Source organism: Artibeus jamaicensis, unplaced genomic scaffold (genome assembly GCF_021234435.1).
Source record: "Artibeus jamaicensis isolate MK-2021 breed Jamaican fruit bat unplaced genomic scaffold, CSHL_Jam_final scaffold_1964, whole genome shotgun sequence".
Lineage (NCBI taxonomy): Eukaryota > Metazoa > Chordata > Mammalia > Chiroptera > Phyllostomidae > Artibeus > Artibeus jamaicensis.
The window spans coordinates 54,041,617-54,068,767 of NW_026522030.1; the positions used below are offsets into that span (position 1 = coordinate 54,041,617).

General features: G+C 35.4%; 1 protein-coding gene across 4 annotated transcripts in view; it reads left to right on the forward strand.

Moving 5' to 3' along the window:
• The window catches only part of CNTLN (centlein), a 295,925-nt gene that overhangs the window by 97,914 nt on the left and 170,860 nt on the right, over positions 1-27,151 (forward strand). For all 4 annotated transcript variants that reach the window (XM_053656339.1, XM_053656340.1, XM_053656341.1 and 1 more), the window contains 2 exons: positions 2,295-2,457; positions 11,269-11,463. In XM_053656339.1, the coding sequence (XP_053512314.1) occupies positions 2,295-2,457; positions 11,269-11,463 (358 nt within the window). The remainder of the gene's footprint in view (positions 1-2,294; positions 2,458-11,268; positions 11,464-27,151) is intronic.

Genomic DNA, 27,151 nt, shown 5'->3' on the forward strand with positions numbered 1-27,151 from the left:
TAGTGTATTACATCATGTACATCTTGATACTATTGTGTTTCTTCTCATTAAAGATACATATATTTTGTTCTACATGACCCTTAAATGCAAGCCAGCTACCGATTCTGATCCTCTCTTTAAGAAATAACAAATGTTTCCTAGCATTGGAGGAGATATAAATTTTCTATGTTTGATGTTGTATTGAAAGGTATGGGTTTTTTCCCTTGTGTGAGGTATTATACAAATGTTTTTTTAAATTTTTATTTTTGTTGGGGTGACATTGATAAATAAAATTATATAGGTCTCAACATTAGCTTTATGTTGATTGTTCACCACCCAACATCAAGCCTTCTTTTGTCACCACATATTTGACTCCCCTTTAACCTTTTGTATCTCTTCTCATCCCCCTTTTCCTGCAGTAAGCAGTGTACCGTTGTCTCTGTGTTTAAGTTTTGTTTGTCTTGTTTATTTGTTGATTTCAGTTTTTATACTCCACATGAGTGAAATCATATAGTGGACACTCTTTCCATCTGACTTATTTTGCTTAGCAATAGAGTCTCAAGACCCATCCATATTTTCACAAATATCAGCATGTATGTCAAAAAGATTGTTTTTATCTCCATTGTGCCCCCTTTCTAATATAACATTTACTTAGCTCTCCTGGCTAACTCATATCTTGACTATATATTCTGATGGAATTTTGTCCTACATTCATTGTCTGTCTCCTTTGATAGTTTTTGTCAATGTTATTTTTGAAGAATAGCACTACTTAGCAAGCATTATTACTATGGGTTACCTCTCCCCTCCTTTTGTGAATATTATTGTACCTTCCCTAGAGGCATTGTGCCACTATTGCCTTCTCTCTCTTCTTTCCCCAATTTTCAAGCTATAATTTTCTGCAAGTTTCAGTTTTTTGAATAGTTACAGATGGTAATTTAGTCTGAATGTTTTCGTCCCCCTGAAGGTCATATGCTGAAATGGTAATGCTTAATGTGGTGGCATCAAGAGGTGGGCCTTTGGGCAGTGTTTAGGTCATAAGGGTGGAGTCCTCATAAGTGGGATTAATGTTCTTAAGAGTCCTCCCTGGGCTGCCTGCCAAGTATTTTCCACCATGTGAAGATACAAGAAGTTTATGATCTCGAAGAGAGACCACACTTGACCCCAGACTACAAATCTATGAGAAATAAATTTATGTTGCTTGTAAATGACAGTTTCTAATATTTTGTTATAGCAGCCTGAAATGACTAGGGCAGATGGTCTGTGTACATGTTTTATATGGGCATAGGGGTTTTTGTGTTAGGAGAACATTAATATACCAACCCTTTAAAAAGTAAAGCTCATATTTCCAATATATTTATCCATCTTTAACAACTGCATATCTCTTTTGTTCCTTCTTTCTTTTAAGATTCCCCTTACATGAATGAATCACCATTTTGAGGTTATATGTAAAGAAAAGTTTCCATTAAAAATAGTCTCCAAAATATATATCATGAAGTATTTTCTTATAAAATATATATTTATATATTTTTCTCTTCAAATTGAATATGCAGGTTTTTAAAAAAAATTTATATGACCTTTATCACACAGGATTCACTACTATAGGAATGGAGAAATCTCATTCACAGAGGTATGGTTTTCCTGGACCTTTAGTGTCGTTACTACCATCACCTCTTTATTTGACCTCCTACTTGCCAATTTCACCCTTGGCATGTTGGAAGGACTGGCTTTGCTCTATGTTGCTCTCCTTCCTTCTTACTTTTTTGCCTTGTCTTTTCGTTAAACCTAGATTAGAGGAGTCACAGGAATTTCAGCCCAGGCCTTGGGGTTGCAAACAGATAGTGCTTAAAGGAATTTTGGTTTGAAAACTTCATTTATTTGCCATTGGAATTCTTTTTAATAAATTTAAAGTTATGTATAATATACAATAAAAGGTTGACTTATCCTTTATTCAGATCTCTCTGATAACTGTCATTGGCATCAGTACTTATCAATTCTTGAAACTGAAGTGTGAGTTCATTTCAGTAAGAAGGTGGTACTATGTCCATATATTCAGGGCTTTTATTACTGTCAAGCTATAAAGGAAAATTGATAAGTATTTGGCTTTGAAAGTCATAGTAGTTCTATCAATACATCCTAGGTGTATGTGATAAATATTAAATATATTATATGTTATTTCTTTTATTAGTATTTTTGCCTACGGTAAAAAATAGTAGATGAAAAAATGGAAGCTAATCTATAACCTTAGGTGAACACAATTATTTAACAGAGATGATCTTTATGCATGCTTCTCTCTATTTATTGCTTGTTTTGCACAGAAAGGAGTTGCAGGAACTGCAGAACCTTTACAAACAGAATAGTGCACATACAGCACAGCAAGCAGAGCTTATCCAGCAGCTGCAGCTTCTGAACATGGACACGCAGAAAGTACTGAGAAATCAGGAAGATGTTCATACAGCAGAAAGTATATCATATCAAAAAGTATGCTTTTACTCTGTCATAAAAATGTAAATTTACATGTATGAACTTATAAAACATGTAGAAATCAATTATATTTTCAGATTTCAACATTTGTTATATGTTCCTTCAAAATTAAAAATGAAATGTGATTTGATTTGGTAATATTTAATATTTTGTGAGTTTTCTTTATATTGTTAAAGCCAAACTTTCAAAAATATAGATGTGAATTTATTCTGTAGGATATTATTTTATAAATTTGAGTTTTGATATCTACTATGAAACATATTAGGACTGTAGCACCCAAACCAGAATGGATTTGGAGAATGGCATTGGCCTTCTGTGTGAGAAATTATTCATCAAGTGTGATTCTAGTTTATAACCTAAGGTGGTCTTTCATTATGGAATTTGTGCATTATTTTCTTGACAGATCTGCACAAACACAAATGGGTTCTTAGGATCAGTATTTGGAATCAATGATGAGGTCTTTAGAATCAGTATTTTCCAGGCATTTTTCTCTCTTTATTTTGTGTTTTCTTTGAGTATTCATTTTAAAGTTGTTTAAGGATTTTTTTCATGAAGGCGTACCCAGGTATTTAGGTATGCTGAATGACTCAGAAGCAATAATTATAGCTAATAATTAAAACAAACACCTTTATAGTTTTTTTCCTGAAGCCTGTATTTTGGTTTTTTTTATTTTTATTTTATTGATTATGCCATTACAGTTGTTCTATTTCCCCCCTTCATTCCCCTCCACCCTGCACCCCCCACCCCTACCATTCCCCCCCTTCAGTTTATGACCATGTGTCTCAAGTTCTTTGGATTCTATGTTTTCCATACTATTCTTGCCCTCCCCTCTATCTATTTTCTACCTACCGTCTATGCTACTTATTTTCTGTACCTTCTCCCCCCTTCTCCTCCCACTCCCCTGTTGCTAACCCTCCATGAGATCTTCATTTCTATGGTTCTGCTCCTGATCTAGCTGTCCTTTTAGCTTGCTTTGTTTTAGATGTAGTTGTGAATAACTGAGTTTGCTGTCCTTTCACTGTTCATCTTTTTTATCTTCTTTTTCTTAGATAAGTCCCTTTAACATTTCATATAATAAATAATGGCTTGGTGATGATGAACTCCTTGAATTTGATCTTATCTGAGAAGCACTTTATCTGCCCTTCCATCCTAAATGAAAGTTTTGCTGGATAGAGCAATCTTGGTTGTAGGTCTTTGGATTTCATGACTTGGAATACCTCTTTCCAGCCCCTTCTTGCCTGGAAGGTCTCTTTTGAGAAATCAGCTGACAGTCTGATGGGAAGTCCTTTGTATGTGACTGTCCCCTTATCTCTTGCTGCTTCTAGGATTCTCTCATTTTAATCTTGGCTAATGTAATGATGATGTGCCTTGGTGTGTTCCTTCTTGGGTCCAACCTCTTTGGGACTCTCTGTGCTTCCTGGATTTCCTGGAATTCTATTTCCTTTGCCAGATTGGGGAAATTCTCCTTTATTATTTGTTCAAATAAGTTTTCCACCTGTGGCTGTTCCTTTCCCCCTTCTGGTACCCCTATAATTCGGATGTTGGAGCGTTTAAAGATGTCCTGGAGGTTCCTAAGCCTCTCCTCATTTTTTTGAATTCTTGTTTCTTCATTCTTTTTTGGTTGGTCATTTTTATCCTCCTTCTGGTCCACTCCTTTGATTTGAGTACCAGTTTTTTTTCCATTACTATTGGTTTCCTGTGCATTGCCATTCATTTCAATTAGTTTAGCCTTCATATGTTCCTCTAATTTGTGACTAAAATCAACCAGTTCTGTAAGCATCCTGATCAGCAGTGTTTTGAACTGTGCATCTGAAAGTTTTGCTATTTCTTCGTCACTTAGATTTATGGGCTCTGGGGCTTTGAGATCTTCTTGAGCCATTTTTGGTCTGTTCGCACCCATTAAGTATGAGGAGCGGAGCCTTAGGGGCGGGGTCGCTGTGTAGTGATGCTGTATGTGGGGGCGGGGTCAGAGCCGGGAAATGGCGGCTGTCTCTGCTGCCTCCGTAGCTGGGGCCCACTAGGTCCCGTCTCACTGCCCACTCCCTCACTGGTCTATCTGTGCAGGAATGCGCCAGCACAGTCAACCCGCAGCCTTTCACCCTCACCAGATCCACTGGTCGCTCACTGGGTCATGCTCACTACCTTGCTCACTGGGTTGGCCCTTTGAAACACCACACCTGGGATCCATGCACCTGAGTCCGTCTGACCGAGTTTTCCTGTGCAACCCCGCTCCACCAGCCGCTGGTTTCGCCCTTCTTACCTGTCAGGCTGAAGAATTCGTTGTTATCGGACTTCCAAAAAGTTCAATTTTCTGTGTTCTTGGCTGTGTTTTCTGTTGCTAATATTTTGTTGTCTCTAAACTTGGTTGTGTGAGAAAGCACAGTGTCTCCACCTATGCCTCCATCTTGGCGGAAGTCACCTTTATAGTTTTGTTTTAGTTCCTATATAGGTCAATCCTGTGAAATTGATGTTATTCCCTCCTAATAGTTGAGGCAACCAAAGACTTAGAGAGGATAATAGAGAAGCCTATGTTATTTTAAGGTTTTTTATCTAAAAAAAGCATCATGAAAATTCAGTATCTATAATTATATGAAATAAATAGCCATTAAGTAAACTTTAATGCTCTATTGATTGATTTGAGAGAGTGAGAAGAAGGGAGAAAGAAAGACATCAATTTGTTTATCCACTTACTGATTCATTTATTGGTTGATTCTTGTATGTGCCCTGACCAAGGATCAAACCTGCAACCTTGGGTACCGGTCTGGAGCCTAACCACATACTTTTAAATGATGCTTTAGAACCGTGCTTTTCCATCTATATTATGTGTTCCCTTCAGGTTTCCCTCAGACATGAATGATAACAAGTAGAAGGGTAGGGCCTATCCTCTCCACTTCAACAGAGCCAGCTCTACCTTATTTTTAAAGTGAGATTGTCTATTATGCTTTCGTTTCTTTTTTCTTTTATACTTCTTTTATTTTACGAAGTTCTACATATGCTTCTGTAGCCTCTCTAATGAAGTCAATTTCAAGGAAAAGAAGGGTTTTGTCATTGTCTTCAGTCAACAAATCTTAGAAAGAGCATGATTGTTTGATTAAATATAATGGTTTACACAGTCTTTAAAATTTTTTAAACTTTGCTTTCTAATTTTTTAATTCTTATTTATTCTATTACAGTTGTCCCAATATTTCCCCCTTTGCCCTCCTCTGCCCAGCACCTCCCTACAATTAACCCCTACACCATGTTCATGGGTCATTGATAACATGTTCTTTGACTAATCCCTTCCCCTTCTTTCCACCATTCCTTCCTCCCCCCATCCCCTCTGGCAGCTGTCTGGGCTGTTCAGTGTCTCTGGTTCTGTTTTGCTCTTCAGTTTATTTTGTTCATTAGATTCCTCTTATAAGTGAGATCATATGGTACTTGTCTTTCATTGATTGGTTTGTTTCACTTAGCATAATAGTCTACAACTCTATCCATGCTGTCACAAAGGGTAGTTAAGTGCCCATCAGTAGATAAATGCCTTAAAAAACTGTGGGACATAACACAATGGAATACTACCCATCAGAAAGAAAGAAGAAGCAATCTCTACCATTATGCTTTTGTTTTTAAACCAGTCTCTATTGTTAAAATGACTTGAAAAATTGGACCTTATTAGAAACTTTAATTTTTTCTTTTTTTCACTTGTACATTTAGCTCAAACATTTCTTTCTTAGTTTTTGCCAATGTCCCCATACCTATGGCGATTTATATTCAAATATAGCATTGTTAACCATTCTCTGCGAAAACAGCTCCAATCATCATTCTTCAGCCACTGATTGTACAGATTTGCTTTTTTTCTCAGTAATCTTGCAATTTTTAACTTTTTGACCTGCAGACTTTTCATTAGAATTGCTTTCATTTTCCTAGAAAATGTTTTAGTTTTACAGTTCAGGAGTTTTGAATTTGGGAATAATCACACTACTTTATTTTTCATAAATAAACAGTATGCTACTGTTCAGACTTCCAGTGTTCATTTATGTTAAATTATTCATTTTATTTCTAGAGCATTTTACTTAATACTTCTCTTTCTTCCTGTTATACATGTATTTTTCTAAAATTTTCCCAATAAAATTGAATAATCTAATAGCTCATTCAATAAGATATTTACTTAAAAATTAAGATTTTAAAATATATTTTCACATACGTTAATTTTATTTTTTCTAAATAATAATTGTGGCCTAGCTGTAAGACTCAGGTGAATAAAAAATAACTAAAATATTATATTCGTAGTTTACCTCCAATTCTTGCAAAGCTTATTTCTTTAAGAGTTAGGTATTCTTAGTTTATTGTTTATAATGAATGTAGTTTATGTTTCCTCTCTCTCTCAGTTCTTCTCTTGTCTTCACTTTATTGTTTTTGCTTCTCTCCCATTTCTCCTTCTTTCTCCAGTTTATTAAGTTGATTTATATTATAGCATCTATTTTATTATCTGAAGAGATTAAAAAAAAACAGTTGCCCACAAAGGTAGGATGAGGGGTATGAGGAGGGGAAACAAAGGTGAAGAGAGAAAACTAAAAGGAATTTTGAGCACAGGATAGGAGTGTGTGATATTTTTCCAAAGATCTCCATAACAAATCGTTAGTTTTATAAGTGAACGTACCTAAAAAATAATGTTCAGGGTTTCTCTGAAAGAAAAACACCCAAGTGAAATCAAATTAAGCTAGTATGTTTTCTCTCTGAGTATGTAGCCATTCATTTAGGTTCTAATCATTTTTCTACCTTTGCACATCATATATATACATGGGTATGATTTAAATAAAGATGGGAATTGTATCAGTATCTGTGATTTCCAAGCCACCTAACATGTTTATTCTATTTAATGATGATTACATGACATGAGCTAATTATCAATCCAGAAAAATAAGGAGTTAGGTTATACATACTTTTAGTTTAAACTGCATATGAAATCTGGATTTCTTCTTATTTTTCTACTATGAACAGGTCTACTTTTCACCTGAAGAATTTATTGTGTCAATCAGAGTAGCAAATAGTATGCTTGCACACTATTTATGGAAAATATATTCTTTAAACGAATTAGTCATTGGGTCACAGAGCATATGTTTTCATTTTTAAGGTAAATAAAATACCACCTTGTTCCACCACACTAATGAAAATGTGGGTGAAAGGGTTCTGCAGTCTCAGCCCCTGAAAATGGAAGGACTTGAAGTTTGGGGTCCTATTTCTGGAGATAATGTGCTTTCTGTTTCTTGGAGATCCTTTTAACCTTTTTTCAACAAAGATAGCATGAAGAATAGTAAGCATAATAAGTTACTCATGAATTATAAGGATGATACTTTTAAAGTATATAGGGGAATATATGGTTAAATGTTTGCAGAGGCCAGAGTCTTGCAAAAGACTATGATCCACTTCATTTTTTTCTGACAAAGAAATTGTAGGAAAAATAGCCTTTCTGAAAACTGCTATAAACAATTGTGATTGCTAATAGGGAAAAAGTTAGTCAAGATGCCTAAACCAATGCAGATGAGTGAATTAGTTATATTACCTAATTTACTGACTTGAGAACTTTTTTTGACTTACTCTATTATTAATGAGATGAAAATAAGATGGTATTTAACTAGGGAACTGGAACACACTAAACCTTTACATCCTTGCAAGATCTTCTGGAGAAATATTCTGTTATCCTAAGGCTCTATCACCACAGAGTACTTAGAAATAAAAACAATCTTAACCTTGTTGAAGGCATTTTTAGCCAAATTTACTGGTAGGCTGGGCCTAGTATTAAAAAATGGCTAAAGGCTGTTTTTGTGTCCTTTAGTCAAGTTCACAACTAAGTGGTTTTATTATAAGTGAAGCCCAACCAGCTATCAAAAAAAATATGCGAGTAGGTTGTGTACACTGGAATATGAAAAAGGGATAGGATAGACTTTGTTCCAGTTCCTGGAGCAGGGCTAGTCTAGATCATCTGTTCCAGGCTTCCTCAGTTCTTTTTTATCTGTTGGAAGCATGGATAGTTTTCAGAGAAAGACAGTTTGCCTCAGTGTCTAGAGTTGCCCACTCAGTCATATCAGATCAAGTCAGAGCAACTTCTGAATAAGGAGTACAATCGCGTAAGTATGTGGCAAAGAGAGCAAAGTAAAGAACACAAGATTGCTGTTAGTCTTCATTTTTATTGAAACAAAGCAGAAAGGAGAGAAGAGACAAAAGAAGAGATACTGAGATAGAGCCTTCTGGGTCTAAAGGCAGCTCCATTTTTAGTTTTCTAAGGAAATTCCATACTATTTTCCACAGTGGCTGCCCCAGTCTGCATTCCCACCAAAAGTGCACTAGGGTTGCTTTTTCTCTGCATCCTCTTCCACACTTGTTTGTTGATTTGTTTATGATGGCCATTCTGACTGCGTGAGGTGCTATCTCATTGTGATTTTAATTTGCATCTCTCTGATGGCTAGTAATTGGCTGGGGTAAGGGGGGAGTGGTGGGGAGAAAATGCAAACAACTGTAATTGAACAACAATAAAGTAATTTATGGAAAAAGAAGATAGAGCCTTCTTCCATAAGTGATTAGACACAGGGCGTTATATCTGAAGGAAGATCCTAAGACATGACACCCAAGAGAAAAGTACACAACACACTTGGCACTAATGGCAGTAAATTGATCCTCAGTCCTGACCACACACCATCGGCATGCTTGCACCTTGGGCAACGGGAGGGAAATTAGGAGTTTTTTGACACTTACCAATGTTCATGAGATTCTCAAATATTCAAAATCTGCTCATTATTTGAAGAAAATTTCACTGATGTATAATTGGAAATATGTAAATTCTTTAGTAATACTATTTTCTATAATTTTTCCCTAAAGAGATTAATTTGTGCTGATTGGGTATAACCGGTTAGTCCTAATAAGCATACAAATAAGAGAAAGTGGTTCAATAACCTTTAAACTGAATGTTTGTATGCTATTGGTCAGACCTTCACTCATTGTAGCTTCTAATCTTTCTAATCAGCTTTGTGCTGTCTCAGGATTTTGCTTTTTTCTTTTTTGCCCTGAACTCAATCATGAAAGCAACATAGCTTAGGTAGGTCACCATAGGGCCCGCTCTCATCCCTTCAGTGTTCCTCAAAGCTGTCAGGTTGCTACTCTCTCTTCCCTCCTAGAGTATCTGACGATATTAGCTGTGGAAAGGACATTGGACACACTCCCTGGTATAAAGGTAATTGGAAAGGAAACTACAAATTTATGTCCTGAAATTCTTTATAAGCCATATATGCAACTTTATTAATATTGCTTAGACTTTGGCTGTAAAGAAAAATGGGTTATTTAAAGTTTCTACAATAATATAGAGATATAATCCCTTATAGAAAGTTAAAAAGTATACTAAGCTAATTATATGTCAGAGGAATGGTTTGGAGGGTCTTGTTTTTATGATAAAGTATATGTTGGAGAAAAAGTATTATGGAAAGAGGTTTCACAAGCCTTTTTAAAAATTTAACTTTTAGAAATTAAAGCATAGCATACATATAGAAAAGAACTCTGCCATCTTTTGTGTAGTTAGGTTTCTTCCCATAAAGCAAGGTCCAGTAATAGAAGATTCTCTCTCTCTAAGAGCCTACTAAATTAACTACATAATTTTGAGATTCTCTCATTTGGGATTTTACTTTTGTTATAAAATCTTACTATTAGCCTTGTATATAGGGATTTCATATATATATATAATCTTAACAGAAATTTCAGCAACATGAATCTTAGCTCTTGGATCACTTTCCTTGTCTCATCAGCAAATATACATATGGATTCTTTATGTAAATCAGTTAACACAAAATGAATTATGCCTCATTAAATCACAATCAAAAGTTAAGATTTTCATCAGAAATACATTTATGAGTATCGGAGGCATACCATTGTTAACCACATTGGATTCTCTGTATGATACCACTTATGTACCATATGCTGTCTCACAGTTTTAATAAACTCCAGTTTTAAATTTGTGTAATGCATGTTGCTTTGAGCTAAAAAAATTAGTAATCTCTCATGCCTTTAGCACATTACTTCTGTTTTATCACACTCTGTTCAAGGTCTTAAATGATTCCCTGTTGTTTATAGGAACAAGTCCATCCTCCTTAACCCAGCACTCAGGTGTCTTTATGTTCCATTCATAGTCATATTGCCTGACTTTGTCTCTTATTATTCCTTCTACCCCTCTTCCCCTCCTTAAGCAGTAAGTGCTCATTTATCCTAAATGGGATAATCACATATATATGTGTATATATATATATATATATATATATATATATATATATATATAATCCATTCAGAACAAACCTAATAAACTGCCAGTGACTCTTGTTTTTATTGACTTTCAAAGTACATGCATATTAAGTCCAATCAGGCTGACATATTTTATGCTCCCTTTTTGTCCTTTCCTGTCACTGTACAGTTTTTTTTTCACATTTCTGCCACTTTTAGAATTACTTTTTTTTTTAATTCAGTTTCTATAATACCACCATGACTCAGCTGAAGTTCTTTTTTTTAAGGAGCCCTCTAAGGTTAATACAGCACATTTTCCTATATTGTGCTGGCCAATAATACTGCTTTTTAAAATATCAATTGTGATTTTGTATTGATATTTGATATTGTTTAGTTTTCCATGTGTTTATATATTGTTTTCCCTCTTAGACTGTTAAAATAACTTCAGTGCAAGGACTGTGTCATTTATAATCTTGATATATATGTACATGTGTGTATATATTGGATATATACACAGACATAACTATTTTAATTGATTATTAATAGATTTGAATGTATTTTTTGAAACAGCTTTACAATGAGTTACATATTTGTTTTGAAACCACAAAATCAAGTGAAGCTATGCTCCGGCAAAGTGTTGTTAGTCTTCAGGATCAGCTATCTCAAAAAGAGCAAGAAAATGCTAAATTAAAAGAAGAGCTTCAGGAATCACAAAGAGCACCATGTCCTTTACCTCAAGAAAGTGACTCAGATCACTCGGACCAGGTGAGAGATGTTTTCTAGAAACAGTGCCCATTGCAATATCATATTAAATTTTCTCCTATTATTGACTAAAGCATATAATTTTATAAGTATTAAAGTATAAATTGTGGCAGATAGTTTTATGTTGTGCTATTTTTACACTCTTTGTATACATGAATATGGATACATGAATATACACAATATAGATTCATAGAGGAATGAATGTAGAAATACAGGTGTAGTTATTCTGATGAAACAGTTTGCTGATTTACGCTAATGAAAGGAAAATAAATTGGTCATGCCCATTTTGAGACATTTAACTGGATGAGGTAATAGAATGGGAAGATTACTGAATAGGAAGTCTCATAAAGTGCTTTTTATTATAATGCCTGGTATATGGTACCTAATACCTTTTAAGGCCTGATTCTGCCACTACCTTGATGTGTGATTTTGATGGTTCAGTTGAGCTTTCTATCTATATACTGTGCTATTAAGGGAGGTACTTACTATAAATGTATATATAAATACTCAGGTTCAAGAGTCAAGTAAACTTGGAATTAAATTATAACCCTGCGAGCTTCGTGAACTTGAACAGATTTCTTTAACCCTTTTAGCCAAAGTTTCTTCACAAATAAAATGTTGATGTTAATGGTATCTTTGTTACATTTTTGAGGATTAATGATTTAATAATGAACATCAAGTTCAGAGCTTGGCATATAGCAAATATTCATGGTGCTTGCTTCTTTTTAGGTAATCTTTAAGGTAAGTGTCAGCTCTAAATATATATTGTAAAAAATCCTATTTCTATAAATTTATTTAAGTGTTTTTGCCATTCAGTAGTCCTTTAAATTTTAGTACTTATTAATTCGGTTCAGAAATGGAATTAACACAAGCTGGTAATTGTGTGATTAAATGTTCACTATGATTGCAGAACAGTAATTTTTGAACCTAGCATATTTTGTCTTGCTAACACTTCAGCCTTAACACAATTCTTAACTTTATATTTTATTATTTTGCATTTTTTGGACATCAAGTTCATAAAATTTTATTAATCAAAAAATTGTATCATGGTATACAATATTATGCTACATGCATAGGCCTATTTTATTCATTTAATTAATTTGTTTGTTTATTACAGCAAACACCCTTGGTTCCACCAGCTAACCCAAGAACTATAACATTACTAATGTCTTACATTCACTTCTATGTTCCTTTACCTGGTAACCTGATACTCTCACCAGACATCACTATGAAACTGCTTATTATTTTGATGATTTTTAAAAGTTTTAGCACATATATATTTATGAGAAAAATAGTATATTGTTTAGTATTGTCATTTATAAAAGTATTGCCTTGGGGTTTGGCAGTTTTGGCTCATTATGTTACTAAGACTCATGTATGTTTGGCACAACTGATCATTTATTTTTAGTGATTTCAAATATTGATATGCTTATATCATAACCATTGTAATTTATTTGTACATGAATATTTTGATTATTTCCAGATTTGGGCTATAATGAATAATGCTGCAATTGATATTTTTGTACACACATGATTCTTGATAGACACGTAAAAACATTTGTGGAAAAAATATCTAGGAATGAAAAATGTAGGTATAGAGTGTGAAAAGTTACTTTCAAGAACTACCGATAATTTCAAAGTGATTTTCCTTAGTTTTGCTCTCACAAACAGTATTTAAGAGATATGGTTGAGTCTCATCCTCCTCAACACTTGGAATTGTCAGACTTTTTAGTTTGTTGACAATTGATTTGTATAAAGTAATTTTATTTTGATTTTCATGTATATATCACTGATCAAACATATCTTTAAATGGTTACTAGCCAAATTATTCTGCACAATTTCCTGTGCAAAATCTCTATGTATATTTTTTAAATCTTATACTGGATTTTAAAAATTGATTTTAAAAAGTTATTATATGTTCTTGAAATTAATCTCTAGTGTGTTAAATGTGTGGCAAATATCTTGATTTACTGTGTGTCTTTTCATTTTCATCAAGGTGCCGTTTGATGAACAGAAATTCTTAATTTTAATTTAGAGAAATTAATCTTTTATAGTTAGTGTTTGATCTCATTAAAAATCTTTCTCTACCCCAAAGACAGAAATAGTTGCACCTCTGTTTGCTCAGAGTTTTTAAAGCTTTGCTTATGTCATTTATATTAATAATTTAGTCAGAATTGTCTTTTGCCTACAGTATAAACTAAGGACCCATTTTAATTGATTTTTTCCCTAAATAATAAACAGTTTTTCAGGTTCAACCTGTTGAATGATACCCCTTTTTTGTTTATTGCTAGGCTACCTCTCTCATATATCCTAGTTCAGTATGTTTGTGAATTTCTTTCTAGATTCTGTACTCTTTGTGTACCTCTACAATGTTATATTGTCTTAATTAGTATAGCTTCAGAAGTCTGTATTTACTATTCTCCTACTTCCTTAGTGTTTCTTTTTTTTAATTCATTTAATTGTTGTTCAAGTAGTTTTCTGTCTTTTGCTCCCATCTCAGTTCACCCCACTGATGCTCCTCACCTCCCTCCCATTTCCACCCCTCTTAGTTTTTGTCCACGGTTCTTTATACTTGTTGCTGTAAACCCTTCTTCCCCTTTCTCCCTGAAATTCCTCTTCTCTCCCCTTGGGTCCCTGTCAGCCTATTCTCTATTTCAGTGTCTTTGGTTGTATTTTGCTTGTTTGTTTGTTTTCTTGTTTAGGTTCCTGTTAAAGGTGAGATCATATGGTATTTGTCTTTCACTGCCTGGCTTATTTCACTCAGCATAATGCTTTCCAGTCCATCCATGCTCTTTCAAAGGGTAGGAGTTCCTTCTTTCTTTCTGCTGCATAGAATTCCATTGTGTAAATGTACCATAGTTTTTGGTTCCATTAATTTACTGATGGGCATCTAGGTTGCTTCCAACTCTTGGCTATTTTAAATTGTGCTGCTATGACCATTGGGGTGCATAGGTTCTTTTGGATTGGTGTTTCAGGGTTCTTAGGATATAATCCTAGCAGTGGAATTGCTGGGTCAAAAGGCAGATCCAGTTTTAGTTTTCTGAGAAAATTCCATACTGTTTTCCATAGTGGTTGTACCAGTCTGCAATCCCACCACAGTGCACTAGGGTCCCGTATTCTCCACAACCTCTCCAACACTTGTTATTGGTTGCTTTGTTTTTGATGGCCATTCTGACTGGTGTTAAGTGGTATCTCATTGTGGTTTTAATTTGCATCTCTCTGATAACTAGCAATACCGAGCATCTTTTCATGTATCTATAGATCCTCTGTATGTCCTCCTTGGAGAAGTGTCTGTTCAAGTCCTTTGCCCACTTTTTAATTCAGTTGCTTGTCTTCTTAAAGTGGAGTCCTGTAAGTTCTTTGTATATTTTGGAGATTAAACCCTTGTCTGATGTATCATTGGCAACTATGTTTTTCCATACAGTTGGATCTCTTTTTATTTTAATACTGTTTTCTTTAGCCATGAAGAAGCTTTTTATTTTGATGAGATCCCGTTTGTTTATTATTCCCTATATGTCCCTTGCTCTAGGGGACATATCAGCAAAAAAGTTGCTGCGTGAAATATCTGAGATTTTCTTTTTGCTATATCAAATGGGATTTTTTCTTGATTTCTGCTTCTGCTGTTTCATTGTTGGTATACAAAAATGCCTTTGATTTCTGGATATTGACTTTGTATCCTGCTGTTTTGCCAAATTCATTTATTAGGTAGAGCAGTTTTTTGGTGGTGTCTATAGGATTTTCCGTGTATACTATCATGTTATCTGCAAACAATGGCAGTTTTCTTTCCTCCTTTCCAATTTGGATGCCTTTCATTTTCTTTTCTTGTCTGATCACTGTGGCTAAAACTTCCAATATTATATTAAATAGAAGTGGTGAAGGTGGACTACCTTGCCTTGTTCCTGATCTTAGTGGAAACACTTTTAGTTTTTGCCCATTGAGTATGATGTTAGCTGTAGGTCTCTCATATATGACCTTTATTATGTTGAGGAATACTTCCTCTATTCCCACTTTGCTGAGTGTTTTTAACATGAATGGGTGTTGTACCTTATCAAAAGCTTTTTCCGCATCTATTGATATGATCATTGATTTTTGTCTTTGCTTTTGTTTATGTGATGTATTACATTTATTGATTTGCGAATATCATACCATCCTTGCATCCCTGGGATGAATCCCACTTGATCATGGTGTATGATCTTTTTAATGTATTGTTGGATGCAGTTTGCCAATATTTTGTTGAAGATTTTAGCATCTATGTTCATCAGCAATATTGGCCTGAAGTTTTCTTTCTTTGTTGTGTCTTTATCTGGTTTTGGGATTAGGATGATGCTGGCTTCATAAAAAGAGTTTGGGAGTCTTCCATTATTTTGGATTTTTTGGAATAGTATGTGAAGGATAGGAGTTAGCTCTTCCTTAAATGCTTTGTAGAATTCTCCTGTGAAACCATCTGGTCCAGGGCTTTTGTGTGATGGGAGTTTTTTGATTACTGCTTCAATTTCATCTGCTGTTATTGGTCTTTTCAGGCTTTCTGCTTCTTCTTCACTCAGTTTTGGAAGATTATACTTTTCCAGAAAAATTTTTTCATTTCCCCTAGGTTTTCAAGTTTCTTGGCATACAGTTCTTCATTGTAATTTCTTACAATCCTTTATATTTTTGTGGTATCATTTGTCATTTCTCCCTTTCATTTCTGACTGTGTGTATTTGGGTCCTCTCTCTTCTTTTCTTGATGAGCGTACTTAAAGGCTTGACTATTTTGTGTATCTTTCAAGGAACCAGCTCTTGGATTCATTGATTCTTAGAATTGTGGGTTTAGTCTCTATGTCATTTAATTCTGCTCTGATACTGGTTATTTCCTTCCTTCTACTTGCTCTGGGCTGTCTTTGTTGTTCCTCGAGTTCTTGTAGGCATAGGGGTAGGTTGTTTGTTTGAAATGTTTCCATCTTTTTTAGGCAGGCCTGTATTGCTATGAACTTCCCTCTCAGGACTGCCTTTGCTGTGTCCCATAAGTTTTAGGTTGTTGTGAGTTCATTTTCATTTGTTTACAGAAACTTTTTGATTTCTTTTCTTTCTGAGGCTTCCTTTTTTTCCTTTCATTTGGGGATTTCATTCTTGATCCATTCATTGTTTTATAGCATGCTATTCAATCTCTATGATTTTTAGTGTTTTGTGTTTTCTTTCTTCAGGTTGTTTCTAGTTTTAGTCCTTTGTGGTTAGACAAAATGCTTGCTAGGATTTCAGTTTTCTTGAATTTGTTGAGGCTTGTTTTGTGTCCTGTCATGTAGTCTAACTTTGAAAATGTTCCATGCACATTTGAAAAGAATGTGTATTTAGCTTCTTTGGGATGAAGGGCTCTCTATATATCAGTTAAGTCCATTTCATCTAGAGCATTTTTCAATGCCACAATATCTTTGTTGATGTTTTGTTTGGAAGATTTGTCCATTTTTGACAGTGGAGTGTTAAAATCCCCTACTATAATTGTGTTGCTGTCAATATCTTTCTTGAAGTTCTCCAAGATTTTCTTTATGTATTTGGGTGCTTCTATGTTGGGTGCATATATATTTACATTGTTATGTCTTCTTGGTGGATTCTTCCCTTGAGTATTATGAAGTGACCTTCTGGGTCTCTTCGTAAGGCCCTTTTCTTGCAGTCTATTTTGTCTGATATGAGTATTGCTTTTTTTTCTTGTCTGTTTGCTTGGAAAATTTGTTTCCAGCCCTTCACTTTTAGTCTGTGTAGGTCCGTTGTCCTGAAATGGGTCTCTTGTAGGCAGCATATGTGTGGGTCATGCTTTCTTATTCATTCAGTTATTCTATGTCTTTTGATTGGAGCATTTAATTCATTCACATTTAAGCTTATTATTGATAGGGACTTACTCATTTTCATCTTTGTACCTGTGTTCCTATCTCTCTCTTTTCCTTCCTTTCCTTAAAGCATTCATTTTAGCATCTCTTGCAGAGCTGGTTTGGTGGAGGTGTATTTTTTTAGACTTCTTTTGTTTGGAGAGCTCTTTATTTGGCCTTCTATCTTGATTGAGAGCCTTGCTGGGTAAATAGCCTTAGTTGCAGGCCTCTGGTTCTCATTACTTGGAATATTTCTTGCCATTCTCTTCTTGCTTGGAGTGTTTCCATTGAAAAGTCAGCTAGTAACCTTATTGGGGCTCCCTGGTATGTTACTTCCTATGTGTCCCTTGCTGCCTTTAAGATTCTTTCTTTGTCTTGGAGTTTTGCCATTTTAATTATGATGTGTGTTGAAGTGGGCCTCTTTGGGTTCTTCTTGATTGGGACCCTGTGTTTCCTGGATTTGTGTGACTTTTTCTCTCATCAAATTAGGGAAGTTTTTCATCATTACTTTTTCAAATAGGTTTTCTATCCCTTGCTCTTCTTCTTCTCCTTCTGGTATCCCTATTATTCGGATATTATTATGTTTCATATTGTCTTGCATTTCTCTTAATCCCTCTTCATTCTTTCTGAGCTGTTTTTTTTTCTTGCTCTTTCTGTGTGTTTTTTCTACTTTGTCCTCCAACTAGCTGATCTGATCTTCTGTCTCATCGATCCTGCTGTTGATTCTTTCCACTGTGTTCTTCAGTTCAGAAATTGTATTCATTTTCTCTTGGCCCTTGCTGATAGTTTCTATTTCCTTTTTCATGTTAATATAGTTTGCAGTGATTTCATTGTAGTTCCCCTGTAGTTTCTAGTAGCTCATTGTGAGCTCTTTGAACTTCCTGATAATCAGTGCTTTGAATTCAATATCTGATAGCTGACGTGCCTCTATTTCATCTAGCATTCTTTCTGAGGCTTCCTCCTTTCCTTTCATTTGGGGATTGTTTCTTTGTCTTCCTGTTGTTTGTGAGACTCTTTTTGTTATCCTCAGCTCCTTAAATAGATTTGTTCTGGCTTCCTGAACTTCTGTGGTAGAACACCTGTGAGATTTAGTGGTGTGGTCTCCTTGATCTCCCAAGCTCACTGGTGTTAGGCTGTCCTTTAAGTTGACTCTGTGTTTGTCTTTGTGTTTTCATCATTTTTGGGTCTTCCTTTTGTGGGTCCTTCCCACCAGTTGGTTAACTCTCTCCACCACCTCCTGTAGTTTGTTGTGCTGGTAAGTGCAGGTTGTGTTGAAGCTAGTTCTTCCCTGTATGCAAGGTTTTGAGGATTCTCTTTTACTCTTTTTCAATTGTTTGTACTGGGTAGTTTTTCTACTATTTAGTTGTATTTCCAGATAGGTCCTGGATCGAGGTTAGTGTGGCTTCCACTCCTTCCTTCACCTTCTTCTTTTGCTATCTTTTGGTGGTTCCTTTGTTGGTTGGGTTTAATTTTCCAGTGGGTATCCTGGTGTTCACCGCTTTCACTTACTCTTTTTTTGTGATCAGTTGGAGGGGAAGGCAAAATGGTTTATGACAGCAGGAGAGTATTCCTTAGCTTTTAAACTGCCTTGGCAGTGATGGGACTTAGCACTTAAATATAACTTTTAGGATAATTTATAAAGTTTCCTAAAAGAAAACTGTTAAATTTTTTAATAAACTGTTTATTGAAGTGTAGTATATAAATGAAGTGTAAAGACCTGAGACATGTAACTCAGTGACATTTTACAAAGTGAACATATATGTATAAATACCACACAGATCAAGATACAGAGTATTATGTATGTCCAGTAAAACTCCCTAACATTTCTGATTATTAGGTAATCCCACAAAGGTAACCATTACTTTGACTTCTGTTATTGACTTCTTTTGTCTATTTTTGAATCTCACAGTATTTCACCTTTAAAGATTGTATTTGCTTTATTTTATTTTTATTTTTTTTTGCTAAATACCCTTTATCACATAAAGGAAGTTAGCATCTATTATGTTTTTCTCAGTTTACTATACTCTTTCTTTTTTATTGAATTTACTGGGGTGACATTGGTTAATAAAATTCTACAGGTTTTAGGTATATAGTTCTACAATACATCATCTGTATATTGCATTGTGTTTATCATCCTAAATCAAGTTTCATTCTTTCACCATTTACCCACCTTTTACCCTCTTTTCCCCCCACCCTTCTCTCTGGCAATCACCATGATGCTTTTTTTTTTCTTTGCTTAATCCCTTCAAGTCTTTAATCCATTTTGAGTTAATTTTTGTATATGGTATAATCTGGTGGTTTAGTTTCCTTATTCTGCTCCTGGCTGAGTGGTTTTTGCAATACCATTTATTAAAGAGACTGTCCTTTCTCCATTATATATGTTTGGTTGCTTTGTTAAAAATTAATTGACTGTAAATGTGTGGGGAAAGTTTGCTAGGTAGAGTATTCTTGGTTGGCACTTTTTTCCTTTCACCACTTTAAAAAATCATGCCACTCCCACCTAGCCTGAAAAGTTTGTGCTGAAAAATCTGCTGATGTTATAATGGCCTGATATTTTTCCCTCATATGAAACAATGTTTCTTTCTCCTGCTGCTTTTAAGGTTCTCTTCTTGTTTTTAACTTTTGACATTTTTTTAGTAATATTAAATAGGTTTCATGTATACAGTTCTATAATACATTGTTTTCTTTCCCAGGTTAGTGAAGTTTTCCATTATTGTTTCTTTAAATAAGCCTTCTTAAGTTTTCCTTCCTCTTTTTTCCTTCTGGGAACTCTAAAATGTGAATTTTCTTCTGCTTGAGGGTATGCCATGAGACCCTTAATCTATCTTACTGTTCTTCATTCTTTTTTCCTTTTGCTTTTCTGATTAGGTAAACTCTACTACCCCGTCTATGCGTTCACTAATTCTTTCTCTTGCTTCATGTAGACTACTGCTGAAACCCTGTAGTGTATTTTTCAGTTCAATTATTGAATTCCTTCCTTATGTGATTTGTTTGGTACTCTTTAAAAAAATATTTTTATTTCTTTGTTGAAATTCTCACTTTGTTGATGCATTGTTCTCCTTTTCTGGGTGTTGTTATGGTTATTATTTTAAATTCTTTGTCAGGTAAATTACTTATCTCAATTTTATTAAGCTCTGTGTCTGTGGTTTAATCTTGTCCTTTTGTTTATAACATATTCTTTTGAGTTTTCATTTTCCTTCACTCTTTATTTTAGTTTTGAAATGGTATCATGTAGGAGATGAAACTTACTGTTCAGCCCCACACTAGCTCTTGACCATCTCTCAAACCTTCCTTTTTGTCCATGCAGCCTTGTTTGTTGTTTGTGGCAACTAGTAGTTGAAGGTATGCCAAGATCTCTGTCAGCACCTAGATGCAGGCTGATTGGAAGCTGATCCCTCAGCAGTTTTTAAAGTATACAAATGGACTTCTTCCAGGGAAAGATTGGTAGATGGGCATTTCTTTCTGCTCCCTCTGCAATGAGCCCTGGAAGAATAGTCAATTAAGATTTTTTCTTTTTTTTTGCTATTGATCACTGATCCATGCACAGAAACCCTACAAGCCATCAGAGCCAGGCTATTAAGGGATATGTCCTCTAGCTGACAGTCACAAAAGTAAGGGTATCTGACATGTGTATAGCTTCCAGGGAGATATCAGTGACCAGGAATAAGTTAGAGGAACAGTGCTGGAGAGGATTGTGGTTGACCCATAGATGTATGTTAAATTAGAATATTGACCCTAAATGTGTAGCTTATAAGATATGTAAGTAACCCTTTTTGAGAGAGACTGGGAGTTGGGTGTTTCTGATTGCTACCTCAGCACTGAACTCTAGGGGAATAGCTAGTTAAGAACTGGGTTTTTTTTGTTTGTTTGTTTGTTTGCTACAATCCTTTTGGACCCATGAATGCAAGCTTTGCTGGCTATCAGAGCCAAATGATCAAAGGGTGTGTCCCCTGGTCTGTAGACACAAAAATTGGGGTGCCAGACCTGTCTACAATTTCCTTTCAGGGAAATACTGGTAACCTGGTATTGGGTAGAGGGAGAGTATGAAGATTGTGCCCACTGGCCTATGCTGGTGACTTGTACTTGTGCAGCCATAGAAGTCCAAGCTGGTTGTGGGTGTGGGTCTTGCATTTCAGTATAGTCAAAGTCAGGCAAGAAAGTTAGCATATGGGACAGAGACCCTGGGCTCTACCCTTCCTTTTGAATTCTAGGTTAGGGTATTGCAGATGTGACTTGTTGCTAGACGCTTACTCACCCTGCTGCTTACCCTTCTAGATTGGAGCATTGTGGATGTGACTTGTGGCTATAAACCTGTCCCCTCTTGCCACACTCCCAATTTCCTAGGGTAAGAAATAATTGGCACAAATAGTAAAACAGTCTCAGCCAGAGATGACAGCCATGTTGACTCACATTGTGGTTTTGAAGCTGCTGTACCACCTAGACTGCCACCATCTGGCGAGGAAGGACTGAGAGGAGCTGTGACCACCCTGAGCATCATAGACCATGAACCACCTTCACTTCCTGCCCTTGCTCATAACATTGATAAGAACATTCACTCTGATCTTTTTGGAGCAACTCACTTTCTGAGTTTACCCATACTCCCCTCCTTCTTGACTCTGTACTATCATGTTAATAAATCTGTGTGCTTTGCTGAATGTCTCTCACTTGCTCTTGAATTCTTTCATGTGAGGTGACATGAAGCTGGACAAAGCCAGTGGGTTGAGGCCTCCCTTGGCCTTCATGGAAGCCCTCCACCATCAAAAAAGGAACTTAGACAACTTTGTGTCTTACACTTGTACAGCTACAAAGACCTTAGATGTCTTCGACATCATCCTAGGTTTTAGCAGGAAGGGGGATAGTGTGCAGATGGAGATAGGAGAGATTCAGGCTATTGCACAAACTTGTGAGGCAAAACCATGTCAGATCTCCTGGGGGTCTTTGGTGGCTTTGGTAGCTTGGCTTCATCAGTGGTGAATGCTGCAGAGATTGTGTACAAAGCAGGGCTCTGTGAACTGTTCGTCACTCCTATTGTCTGTCTGCTAATAATAAATAGCCTCTGCCTTTCCTCTTTGTTCCTAGTCAGCTTAATGTGAGAGGTTGTAGGAGCTGGTTGGTCACCTTGTTCTTTCTTTCCTGGTGAGAGCAGCTCTTTCTAGGTGGGAAGTTCCCTCATGGTGCTGAACAATGCCAACTTAGGGGATTGGATGATGCAGGCAAAATGACATTGTCTTTCTTATTTTCTTGTGATATTTTTGTTAGTTTTTTTGTTGTGTTGTTCCATTGTGTTGCTAAAACTAAATAGAACCTACTGGTTTCCCAAGGTTGTCCAATTGTTCATCTTTGTGGGGAGATAGGGAAGCTAGGTTCTCCTGTGCTACCTTCTTTTTTCCTACCACTGTTATTTTTTTAATTAATGTATTTTTGTGTATAGGTTACCCATACTAATAATCAGGTTACTCTGCTGCAGTGTAAGTTTCAAGGGGCATGACAATAAATAAGCCATGAAAGCATTATTTTAAGCTTAGAAGGTGTGTGTATGTGTGTGTATGTGTGTGTGTGTGTGTGTATAAAATTTAGCCATACTTTCCCTAAAGTTAGCTGAGTATGTTCCTCCTTCCTCTGTGGCAGAGTTTGAATGGACTAATTCCAGGCAGTGAAGACATAACAGTCAGCAATTACAGATGCCGTGTCTTTGAAATTATGAATTTTAATAAACAAAACTGACAATAACTTGATAAGAGTAAATTTTCAAGTACAGGTTTATTTAATTATTTTTACAATTAATATTATTTTTTACATATTAATTCAAATAAATCTCATTTAAAAGTGGAATGTGACGTATTTTATGTTTAGAAGGAGTGTATGTGCCCCATGAGTCTGTCACATTGATTGGCCCTTCTCAGAATCTACCTTGACTTTTCTACGTCTGCATTGATTTAATTACAGAGTGCTGTTTGTTGTTGTCTCGAGTCTGATTATTAGATTAGTGGGATAGTTAAGACAGAAATGGTTAATTAGACTTATGTATATAATTATATGCAGAGTATTTACATCCTTTTCATTAATATTAGGTGCAAGAATGGCATATGATATACTTGATATAACTGTCAATACATTTTTTCAGGCCTGTTCATTTTAGTTTTTAGATTCAACTTTGAGCAAATTCAGGCTGAGACAATGAAGAAAAAAACTCAATAATTTTTCTATCCCAACCCTATATAACTGGACTTTGAAAATGAAGTGAGTGAATATTAGTGAGATAATTGTTGATCATGTTTCTCTGAATAAGAATTTTTGAGTAGTTAGTGAGGTGACCTTAAAATATACACATATTATAGACTGCTTATGTAATGACTCTTGTGTTATGTAGGAAGAATGATGTAGATGGTTAAAGACAGAAATTTTACTTTGAACATTGGTGTTTTTAATATATTAAGGACATTTTCTTTAAAATTTCATGTAAAATGACATATTATTCACCAAAACTCTATCGATTGACATATCTAAACTTACTTTTAAAATACTTACTGATATTCTCTCATGTGTTAGCCACTGTTCTTGGTGATGAAGAAATTTTAGGGAACAAAACAATGTCTTTGCACTCATGGAGCATACATTCCAGTCAGGTAGTCACTGTCAAACAAACACATGATGTGGTAATATGTTGTGAAGGAAAATAGTGTAGTATGAGACAGAGCATAACAGAGAAATGGTGCTATTTCATGTATGGTTGTGAGAGAAAGCTATTCTGATCAAGTGACATTTAAGAAGAAAACTGGAGGAAGTGAACCATTCAGATATTTGAGGGAATGCCATTCCAAGCAGAAGGATCAATAAGAGCAAAGCTCCTTGTCTAGCAAGGAGACCATTGTACCTAGATCCAAAAGAGCTATGGGGAGGAGAGTGAGAGTGACCTAAGAGAGGGAGATGTGTAGGCTCAGGTCTCCTAGGGCCTTGTTGCCACCATAAGGATTCAGGCTTTACTCTGAGTGAGATTGGAAGCCATTGGATTGCTTTAATAAGAAGCATGATAAGATCTAACTTAATGTTTTAAAAGGATCACCCAGGCTGTGATGCAGAAATGAAAGTATAGAAAGGCAAAGATAATACTAGGGAGACAAATTGAAGAGACAATTGTAATACCCCACTGAAACTTATGGGTTATAGTTTGATTCTGGAAACAATTCAAAGGTAGAGCCCATAGATTTGAAGATAGCCTAGATGTGAAATATGAGAAGGGAGGAATAAAAAACTTCACTATTTCCAGGCCCAATTACCAGGATGAATGGATTTGACTTTTTTTGAGGCAAGAAAGAATACTCTAGCATTTCTCCCAGCAAGAAGGAGGAACACACAGAAATTATATAGAGTTTCTGGAAGTTTTTAATTAAGGAAATAGTAAGAGTAATGGAGAGAAATTGATGACTTAGTAACATATTCTTTATTACATTGACATTACAAGTCTTCAGGATTTAGTCCAACTAGACTTACTTCTTCATCCATCTATTCTTTTACCCATTCATCATTTATTCATTCTTTATTCATGTATTATTCAGTTATATAGTCAACATTTATTAAACACCTACTGTATTTTTAGGTACTTACTTAAGTGTGAAGGGATACAAAGATGAATAAGACAGTCTGTTTCTATGAGTCTTTTAGATAGGTGTGTAGACAGGAAAAGAATTATTATCAAATGTGCTATAATGGGAGTATTAGCAAAGTATGAGCTTCATGAAGAGAAGCTTTGCAGGGAACAGGTTTGTGGAGAGGAGGGGTGATGTCAGAGCTTCAGAGAAAAATTGGAATGTGTCAGATTGAAAATTATTTAGGAGTTTCTTGTTGGAAGTGAATAAGCATAGGCGCAGAGGTGAGAAAGATTATCGAGAACAGTCTTTCTCATTGCTTTTTAGATTTTAATATGCATTCAAGTCAACCACAATAGGAGGCTGTAAAACAGATTCTGATTCAGTAGGTCTGGCTTGGGGTCTGAGATGATGCATTTCTCTTGCACACTCAGATGGTGCTGTTGTAGCTGGTCCAGGGATCAACCTTTGATTAGTAAAAGACTAAGTAGGCAAGTGGATTATACAGTGGAGGAGAAATGGTAGGAAGATTGTATTCTTTCACTTCTTGTATTCATAGATTATTTTTTCAAACACTTTTTGGGACTTTTCTGTGTGTATTTCTTGGGGGGTATATTTACAGAGTAATAGATAACAAATTCTGAAATCCACTTATCTGTGTTACCTCAAACAAGTTACTTAACTTTAGAGAAGCTAAGTTTCACTTTTGTTATTTGCAAAATGGGTTTATTATAGTAGCAACCTCATAGGAGTTTTATGGAGATTATATGAGGCAATGAATGGTGGGCATTTAGAATAATACATATAGCTTTTACTATTGTATGCAAAACCACTGATCACATCATGTTAGTAAATTTGAGATTGTGTTTTCCTGTAATGATGGTGATTTATCTTTTTTCCCCTGATCTTACTTATAATCAGAATTATTGGTGGGCTAACTTACAGTCTTTGCCATAGAAAAGAGCAAAGCTAATTGGTTCATATGGGACTGAAACCTGTGACCTTTGATTTCTTAGCACCCTGCTCTTAACTAGCTGAATGCTGATTGACTGCCTGCTCTTATCTCAGAGTGATTGTTTATCTTCTCCATGCAGAAGGCAGTTTCTTGCCTTGGAGAAATATTTTGCAATAGAGTACAAGAGAGAAACTAAGCCTGAATATTACTGTATTTATTTGTGAGTGAGATACACTCCATGCTGATAACAGCAGACCACAAGATTGGAGTTGTGAATTTAACCATAGGCTTCTTTATTTTTATTTCTTTTCATACTTTATTTCTTCCTTTTTAAGTGGTAGAAAATTGTCTTTCTGTATGTTGCCTTCCTTACATTGTCACTTTTTAAAAAATTTTATTACTAAAATATTTTAATAAATATTTTATTAAATGTAATGTCTATGGACACACAAGTAGCTGTTACCAATACACCTGATACTACCTGTGTACTCCACCTTGATACCATCTTCTTTTTATTGAATTTATTGGGGTGACACTGTTTAACAAAGTAATACAGGTATCAGATGCACAATTATGTAACACATCATCTGTTTATTGTATTGTGTATCACCACCCTAAGTCTCTGTCCACCATCATTATCCCCCAAATCCCCTTGCACCATTCCTCCCTACACTGATCACCATGCTGTTGTTTGTGTCCATGAGTTTTTTTCTTTTTTCCTTTTTTGCTCAATTTCTTTCATCTACCCCCCGATAGCTATCAGCCTTCTCTCTATGTATGAGCCTGTTTCTATTTTGCTTCAGTTGATTTTGTTCATTAGATTCCAGTCATGAGTGACACCATATGGTACTTCTCTCACTGACCAGCTTATTTCACTTAGCATAATAGTCTCCAGTTCCATCCATGCTGTTGCAAAGGGTAGGAACTCCTTCTTTCTTTCTGCTGGATAGTATTCCGTCATGTAAATGTACCACAACTTACACTGTTTTTGATCTAATCATCTACTGATAGGCACTTAGGCTGTTTCTGGCACTTGGCTATTGCAAATAGCATTGCTATAAACATTGGGGTGCATAAGTACTTTTGAATTGGTGTTTCAATATTCTTAGGGTATATCCCTATCAGTGGAATTACTGGGTCAAAAGTCAGGTCCATTTTTAATTTTTTTGAGGAAATTCCATACTGGTTTCCACAGTGCCTGCACCAGTCTGCATTCCCACCAACAGTGCAGTAAGGTTACCTTTTCTCCACATCATCACCGGCATTTGTTTGTTGATTTATTAATGATAGCCATTCCGACAGGTGTTAGAAGA